At 39.6% G+C, this 9,473-nt stretch overlaps 1 protein-coding gene across 1 annotated transcript in view; it reads left to right on the top strand.

Annotated features, from left to right (window-relative positions):
* The window catches only part of LOC106528805 (hepatic lectin), a gene marked incomplete at its 3' end in the record, with an annotated part of 14,678 nt that extends 7,642 nt beyond the window's left edge, over positions 1-7,036 (top strand). Inside the window, 3 exon segments of the mRNA XM_014024062.1 lie at positions 5,585-5,692; positions 5,770-5,826; positions 6,977-7,036. Coding sequence (XP_013879516.1) covers positions 5,585-5,692; positions 5,770-5,826; positions 6,977-7,036 — 225 coding nt within the window.
* Positions 7,037-9,473: the final 2,437 nt, after the last annotated feature.

Raw genomic sequence — 9,473 nt, 5'->3', positions numbered from 1 at the left:
GATTGGCTGATTAGAAATTAAGTGTTAACGAGCAGTTGGACAGGTGTACCTAATAAAGTGGCCGGTGAGTGTATTACATCAGCAATTATTTTATTACCTTTTAAATTGATTTCTGGAGATTATCCAAGGTGCATCATGACCCATGATTGGGTCCCAAGAACCACTTTGGGGGAACCAAAGTGCAGTGGTTCCCAAACTTTTCAGCGTTTGACCCACAGAATAGTACAAAACAGTAGCAGAGACCTGTGCCCCCAACTATTTTTGGATGATAAACATTTGTATCAGGTCAACAAAACATGGGCATAGTAACAATATTTTTTACACTACATTTAAATATACTAACCTCACTCATTTGTAACAACTAAGGCAAAAATGTAATTAATTCAGAAAATCTTTTCAGGACCCCACCATGATGTTTCGGGACCCCACTTTGGGTCCCGACCCCAACTTTGGGAAACACTGCTCTAATACATAAATACAATAGCATCTCTACATTTACAATAACATCTCAACATTCATAAATACACACATACATCTATCCAAAAGATAAATTATTTTTATAATAAGTTTTCAGTTGCTTCCTAAAGCTGTAAGCAGTACTTTGTTTGATATGTGGTAGTGAGTTCCATTCATAAATTACTCTAAACATCGCTGTGCGTTGGCTTAAACTAGTTCTACATTTTGGTAGAGTGAAACATAGTTCAACTGCATATCTTGTTGAGTGATCATGGGTATTTTTACTAAATAATAGTTTTTGGTAAAACATAGATGGTGATTTTTCTCTAATAATATTTAGAAAGTTCATTAGTACATACAACCCTCTATCCTTCACCCATAACCAGGAAAGCTGTTTATGCATTTTAATARCATTTGTTCTAATACCACAATTTAGAGTCACACATGCTGTACTGGACCAAACAACAGAGCAATAATCCAAAGGAGACACTACTAAAGTTTGAATGACATATGGAATTGTTTGTCTAATTAAATATTCTGAACAACTTTTGCCAACAGAAAAACTACTGCCCATTTTAGAGACCACTTTCTGAATATGTTTATCCCAGGAGAGTTTACTGTCTATAAGACTTCCTAAGAGCTTTACCTCCTCCACTTGTTTAACAGATACATTCTTTATGCAAAGATCTAATTGGGGTTTGGCTCTTAGAGAATGATGTGTGCCAATGACAATGCTCGAGGGTTTAGAAACATTTAAAATAAGTTTGTTACTCTCCACCCAGTCAACCATAGTTTCAAGCTCTCGTTCAAGGTCAGTTTTAATTTTGCTAATAGACTTTGTTGCTAGATACAGTATACTGTAGTATCATCAGCAAACATTGAAATACCTGCTTTGTTTAGGACTGATGGTAAGTCATTAGTAAACATTGTATATAGAATTGGGCCAAGACAACTGCCTTGTGGCTCTCCATGTTTTACAGTTGTCTGAATAACAGCCATTATAATAAACTAATTGTTTCCTGTCACACAGATAACTACTGATAAACTGTAATGGTGATTCTACAAAGCCATAGGATTCAAGTTTTTTCAACAAAATCTTATGATCAATAATGTCAAACGCAGCTGAGAAATCAAGTAGCACAACCCCAATTATATTGTTCTGCATCTTTCCTTTATAAATCACAGCCGCACCTCAGAGTTTGCGCACAAGTTCCCGCCTCAAGTTCTTCCCTCTACACGCCCACACTCAACCATAAACAGTCAATGCAAAGTACCTCATGAATGTTAAGGTGTATTTAAATCAGTCAGCTGATCAGTGATTGGTTCAGACACGCTCCGCCGTGCGTCTGGAGGATGACAGGTGCTGACTGACAGCTGCTCACGTGAACAGAATGTCTGTAATTGACACAGATTTTCCCTCATTTTGCAGGTTTACAGACGTTTAGAGCAATCTAACGATATTTTTCAAAAACTCAGCTTCAAACTAATTTTCTCTCAGAGCCTGCAGGACGATAAAAACAATAAATAAAATTAAATGAGTCAGATAAAATTAGAAATAAGTCCACCACTCTTCTTCCCCGTCCTCCCCCTGCTGTCTGCTCTATTTTCTGCAGCTGATCGTCTCCTCACCCCCTCACATCCCCACAGCCCAGCATGCATGAGGAATACGGACATTAAAAAGTGAACTTTTATAACATCCACACTGGCGAGGGGCGTGCCCTGCGAGTACACTGACTTTTGCTGTCGTGCTGTTGAAATGTCTCTTGTCGGGGAGGGGTCTGTGGGTCAGGATCGTCTGAAGAGGAAGCAGATGAATGGAGTTTTGTGAACTTTTATTTAGGATTTAAGTTTTTTATTTCAGATGTTCTTATGGCTCAGCAGCAGAAGCATAAATAATACTGTTAAAAGATAAAGTTGAATAAAAATCCATGTCTGATTATGAAGTGAAATTAAATATCTGACAGTGATCAGTGACTATAATTCCTCACTTCACCATCTGTGTCACAGTTTCCTATCTCCAAAATGAACGTACGCATGGGTATGAGCTGGTGTGAGGGTTTTTATAAATCACAACCTTTGCGTGAAAAGTGGCGTACACAAGTTTCTGGGCTCATTTTGAGCATACGCAAGCTTTATACATACAACCCCTGAGCTGTAACTTAGACTTTTTAGCTAGTTGAAAAATGATGACTTCAGCTAGTAATAAAGTATATTTATTATTTCTTCTTACTGTCAGAAAAAATAATATAAATAAATATTTTACCAGAAACTTTGAAAATGTTCTCTGGTTATAGGATGAAACTTGTCTCAAATAGCTAACCATCTTCTCAACAGTTCAGGTTCCTCTAACAGAAACCTAAAAATACTCACATTTATAATATTATTTTACACTCTGTAGGTCTAAATATTAATCAGACATTTATAATATTATTTTACACTCTGTAGGTCAAAATATTAATCAAAGACAAATTAGCTGTAATATTTAACAGTTTATGTTTTATTTTAGCATGATTCAGCAGAGCTACACTCTGTATATGCACCACAAAGTACTTTCTGCTAACCAGTTCAATAAATAACAGATTACATCAACTTTATAAGCTTATTTTAATTTTCAACTGTTAAATTATTAGCTTCAGTTCTGCTCAGATCCCATTGAGCTAAATAAGATAAAATCTGCTCATTTGTGTTGTGAAATGAAATGTTTTACTGTTTACCTTCTGTTAATTAATCCTTAACACAAACAGCTTTTCTGATACTTTTTAAAAACATTAAATATATTATATAATTGTAAAATAATAATAATGATAATCTTGTTAATATCATTATTAATAGTTTTTATGATTTCCACATCAAGGATGATGGTTGGATGATAGTTGGATGATGGCTGGTTGATGGTTAGATGATGGCTGGATGATGGTTGGATGATGGCTGGATGATGGCTGGTTGATGGTTGGATGATGGCTGGATGATGGTTGGATGATGGTTGGATGATGGCTGGATGATGGTTGGATGATGGGTGGATGATTATTGGATGATGGCTGGATGATGGTTGGATGATGGTTGGATGATGATTGGATGATGGTTGGATGATGGCTGGATGATGGTTGGATGATGGCTGGATGATGTTGGATGATGCCTGGATGATGTTGGATAATGGTTGGATGAAGGATAGATGATGGTTGGATGCTGGCTGGATGAAGGTTGGATGATGGCTGGACGATGGTTGGATGATGGTTGGATGCTGGCTGGGTGATGGTTCAAGTTCAAGTTTATTGCCATTTGTAGTAAAAAAACTACATTGGAAAACTATGGCTGGATGATGGATGGATGATGATTGGATGATGGATGATGGCTGGATGATGGTTGGATGATAGTTGGATGATGTTGGATGATGCCTGGATGTTGGTTGGATGATGCCTGGATGTTCAAGTTTATTGCCATTTGTAGTAAAAAAACTACATTGGAAAACTATGGTTGGATGATGATTTATGATGGTTGGATGATGGTTGGATGATGGTTAGACGATGGTTGGATGATGGTTGGATGAAGGATAAATGATGTTGGATGATGGTTGGATGCTGGCTGAATGCTGGCTGAATAACGGTTGGATGATGKCTGGATGATGATTTGATGATGGCTGGATGATGGGTAGATGATGGCTGAATGATGATTGGATGCTGGCTGGATGATGGTTGAATGATGGTTGGATGCTGGATGGATGACAGTTGGATGATGGCTGGATGATGGTTTGATGATGGCTGGATGTTTGGATGATGGTTGGATGATGGCTGGATAATGGTTGGATGATGGATGGATGATGGTTGGATGATGGCAGGATGATGGTTGGATGATTGTTGGATGAAGGATAGATGTGTTGGATGATGGCTGGATGATGGTTGAATGCTGGCTGGATAATGGTTGGATGATGGCTGATGATGTTGGATGATGGCTTGATGATGGCTGGATGTTTGGATGATGGTTGGATGATGGCTGGATAGTGGTTGGATGATGGATGGATGATGGTTGGATGATGGCTGGATAATGGTTAGATGAWGGGTAGATGATGGCTGAATGATGGTTGGATGATGGCTGGATGATGTTGGATGATGGCTGGATAATATTTGGATGAAGGCTGGATGATGGTCGGATGATGGCTGGATGATGGTTTTATGATGGCTGGATGATGGCTGGATAATATTTGAATGATGGTTGGATGATGGCAAGATGGTGGTTGGATGCTGGCTGGATGATGGTTGGATGAATGTTGGATGCTGGCTGGATGATGGTTGGATGCTGGATGGATGACGTTGGATGCTGGCTGGGTGATGGTTCAAGTTCATTGCCATTTGCAGTAAAAAAAACTACATTGGAAAACTATGGCTGGATGATGGATGATGAGTAGATGGTGGCTGGATGATGAATGTTGGATGGATGATGGCTGGATAATGGTTGGATGATGGCTGAATGATGGTTGGATGATGGATGGATAACATTTGGATGATGGTTGGATGAAGGCTGGATGATGGCTAGATAATTTTTGGATGAAGGCTGGATTATGGCTAGATAATGTTTGGATGATGGTTGGATGATGGCTGGATGATGTTTGGATGATGGTTGGATGATGGCTGGATGATGTAGGATAAGGGCTGGATGATGGCTGGATAATATTTGGATGATGGTTGGATGATGGCTGGATGCTGGTCGGATGATGGTTGGATGCTGGCTGGGTGATGGTTCAAGTTCAAGTTTATTTCCATTTGCAGTAAAAAAAACTGCATTGGAAAACTATGGCTGGATGATGGATGATGATGGTTGGGTGATGGCAAGAGGATGGTTGGATGATGTTTGGATGCTGGCTGGATGACGGTTGGATGATGGCTGGGTGATGGTTGGATGGTGGTTGGATGCTGGCTGGATGATGGTTGGATGCTGAATGGATGATTGTTGGATGCTGGCTGGGTGATGGTTGAATGATGGTTGGATGCTGTTTGGATGATGGTTGGTTGATGGTTGGATGATGGCTGGATGATGGTTGAATGATGGTTGGATGATTGTTGGTTGGATGTTGGTTGGATGCTGGGAGTCTGGCTCCAGCTCTTGATGTGATTCTCCTCTAAATGCTCCTCAGGTGAAGCTGCAGAAAAACCAAAGAGGAACTCAAAGCTTCCATTAGGGACAGTGGTCCTGCTGGTTCTCTGTGTTCTGCTGGCTGCTGCTCTCATCATTATCACACTCTGTGAGTTCATTTAGATTTATTCTACTGGTGGATTTTAAATTCTGCTCATAAATAACTGCAGTCTTCTCTTTAATCAGCTACGATGTCGGTCCAAACCAAGAAGGAGAATGAAGCTCTGAGGAAAAACCTCTCAGGTGAGACAGTCAGGGACTGAAGGAGTCCACAAGGTTCAAACTGTAAGTCTCAGTTTCTTTATGAAATTGTGTATCTAACCTACATCAGTTAATCTTATATACTGCACAGCACCAATTCTGATGAAGTTAGAAATCAGGACAATAACAAATGTGAATTTTACTGAAGGAAATGTTGTAAATGATCAACTGATTGTTAGACGCAGCTGTGTATTTTTATACTTTCTGATCATTGCAGCCTTAAGTTTAAACAGATTGAGAGTCGGTGTGTGTCTTATCAGTGTGTGTTCTGTATAAACAACATCCTGATGCAGTAATCCAGGTAGAAAAATCAAAAATAAGTAGGTCATCTGGATGGGTTCTTCTTTAATGAAACGTTTCGTCTCTCCCCCAAGAAACTTCCTCTGTCTGAGGAGTTTCAGGTGAACTAAGCCTTATAAGCTCCACCTCTACATGGCGGACAAACAGGTCGGTCACATGCAAAGGTTTTGACCAGTATAAAAAGTATGAAACAAAACATAATAAGTTTAACCAAATACCTGAGATTTAACATTCCATGAAAAAAAAAACCAGATTTTGCTAACAGACAATAAACCATAAACGATGAGATGGACTGAAAAAAAAGAAATGTGTTTGTTTACCTCATTATGTGTCCATAATCAGATAGAAAACACAMCAATACTTCAATGTTTGAATGTGAAAATTTTCATTCAACCACACCAGCGGTGGACTGAAATGCAGGCTTAATGCTTTCTCTCTGTGCATTCAGCAAAGCATTCAGGAAGTCTTGTTCATTATATTATTTTCTTCAGGACGGGACTCTGCCTATTTTCATTGCGTCATTAAAACGGGAGCCAGGTCTTCAGACTCATCTCCTAGTGTTAAAATCAACATTTTATTATGTGTTGTAGTGTTTCCAGGCATGCATTGTGCAACCATATTTTATAGCCACCCAGACCAGTCTGTACATGAAATCATCATTTTAGTCACAAAAATTATCACACAATAAAGAGATCATTATTCACCTAAAAAAATACAAAATGTGTGGTTTTTAAAAATCAGCAGTAAACAAACACCAATAAATTTCTTCAGGACAATAAGAATCTGAACCAGTGAGTCATCAGGTACTAATAGTTGATGTTTCTCTCAACAGATCTGCTTGTGAGGAATCAAAACCTGGCAGAGAAGATTGAAGCTCTGAAAAACTTCTCAGGTGAGACAGCAGAGAATCAGACTAAATGTGTCAGCCTCCAAATCAACTCAACTCTGAAGGTTTTGCAGGATTCAACTACACCTCTTATAACTAAAGTTACAAGGAAATTATTTATCACGGGTTCTCTTATTTTAAGGAAATATCTCTTCTGTGCAAAGTGAATGAAAAACAGAAAACTGAACGTAACTCAGTGAATTCGGTTTGATCAAGTAATAAATGAGATCRTTTATTTACATAAATCATGGTTAACAGAGGGATCAGGATTAATGGTTAACTTTTAGGGTCTGTGGTTAACATGAGGGCTCAGGATTAATGGTTAACTTTAGGGTCTGTGGTGAACATGAGGGATCAGGATTAATGGTTAATTTTAGGGTCTGTGGTTAACATGAGGGCTCAGGATTAAGGGTTAATGTTGTACCCCTGAATTAGGGTGGAAAGTATCACGAGAGTGATTGTCAGCAATGTTTCCTCATGCAGTGAGTTTATTGCAATGACATGAACAAAAATAACAAAAATATAACAAAACATTCTTTCTGTCCTTTTGTTAAATGTCTGACTCTATAAAGAGTACAATAATATAACACACTTGGTATAAAACCTCTAAATCAAAACTATAAATGCAGCTTGAATGTTGATTTTTACAAACATTAGCTTTAGCACCTCCTAGTGGGGAAAATGAGCGTGTGCTTCACCCCACGGCACGTGGCGACATAAAAGCAACTTTAAAATAACAATAAACTTAAGTTTTTCCTTCACAAACTATCGTAAAACATGCAATAGCATATCTCACAATTGTGCACAGCATCAACTGTCCATTACATAAAACATTACCTGAATTAGGGTGGAAAGAATCACGAGAGTGATTGTTAGCAATGTTTCCTCATGCAGTGAGTTTATTGCAATGAGGAAAATGGCGCAATCCCCCCAGTGGTAGGCAAGATAATCGATCCCAGAGCAACAGAGCCTCAGGCTCACTAGCTGATCAGCAGAACAATTGACGCTCATAATCATCATAAAATTAGCARTGCTGTTACTGTATTCAACTTTAACAATAACTGTTAGGAACTTTGCTCATATTCTCATACTTGTTCCCAAATACAAAACAAAACATTTTAACATGAAATCATTTTTAAATCAATAAAATCTCAGTTCAGTCACTGTGTTACAGAATGTGATTATACTGTGTGCTGTTTCAATCCATCACACTCTCCCCTGAAAAATGTCGTCCCGACATAATACCATCAAATTACTTTGCAGTCCATCTGCCCTTATAGTCAATATATAACTGTGAAGCCAACCATATGCCTCAATCCCATGGGCTTGTGTCCTCTCCACAGTCTATGACTGGTTCTATAACAAGTCCATATGTGAGTCTTTGCGAAAACAGTTTATCATAATCCATAGGGAGAAAGAAAAATCTTTGTTTTGATGACAGTCTGAAAGTACAGTTTTTGCGTCATCATTGGAAAATGGTCAACTTATATTTGCTGGACTCCATACAAACCAATGGGCTGGGTGTAGCACGGCTGAGCTGGAAGCCATGGGACCAGACCTAAGTACACGGGAAGCAGGTGTGGTGCTGGCTGGACACTATAGCAGGATGGAGTACCCAGTTGGTCATACGTCATCCGTCTCGGCGGGTGTCTCTTTTGCTGTGGCCTTTACAGTGTCTCCTCCTCGTGTCCCTCAGATCCAGTAGGTGAAGGAGGGGCACCTAGGTCACCAGCAGCAGGTTCTGCATTCTCATGAGTTTTTTCCACGGCAGCTGGATTAGTCACCTCCAGATGATCTCCAGCAGGGGGCTCTGGTGGTAATGCAACAGCAAGAGCTGGAGCTGGAAGCTGAGGTGTCACTGTGGGGGGTTCTGGTTCTGATGGTTGAGACACAAAAGGCCCAGGAGGTACAAATTGATAGTGGGATTCATCACCCCTGTCTTCATCGTCAGAGCCTGCCACAACTGGGATGGCTTTATCAGTCCTTTTCTGTTTGTGTTTTGTAGGATTGCCTTTTTTTCCCTCCTGTTCAAAAGGCAAGTGGTCACATGACATGAGTAAGTTTCTATGAAGCACTCTTGAGCGACCTTTGCCTCCTTCCGGTCTCAGCTCGTAGATGGGGAGGTCAGGCGCCATTTGTCTGACTACTGTATGAATGGTGTCTTCCCAGTAGTCTTTTATTTTCCCTGGGCCTCCTCTTGCTGTCAAGTTTTTAATCAGAACTCTCTCGCCTGGTTGTAAAACAGAGCTCCTCACTTTTGTGTCATACTATCTTTTGCTCTTTTTTGCAGCTTTATTTGCATTCTCATTTGCAATGGCATATGCTTCTTCCAAGCCCTTCCTCCATTTTTTTTACATAGTCTTTGTGGTCATTAGCATCTGTCAGTGTGCCCCAGGGCAGCTGTGGCTACAGTGTAGTTTGCCATCATCAGTGTGTGGATGTG

The sequence above is a fragment of the Austrofundulus limnaeus genome, unplaced genomic scaffold, assembly GCF_001266775.1.
Source record: "Austrofundulus limnaeus strain Quisiro unplaced genomic scaffold, Austrofundulus_limnaeus-1.0 Scaffold406, whole genome shotgun sequence".
NCBI classification, from domain to species: Eukaryota; Metazoa; Chordata; class Actinopteri; order Cyprinodontiformes; family Rivulidae; genus Austrofundulus; species Austrofundulus limnaeus.
The sequence above is the reverse complement of the archived record's forward strand: the minus strand, read 5'-3'. Positions and strand labels throughout refer to the sequence as shown.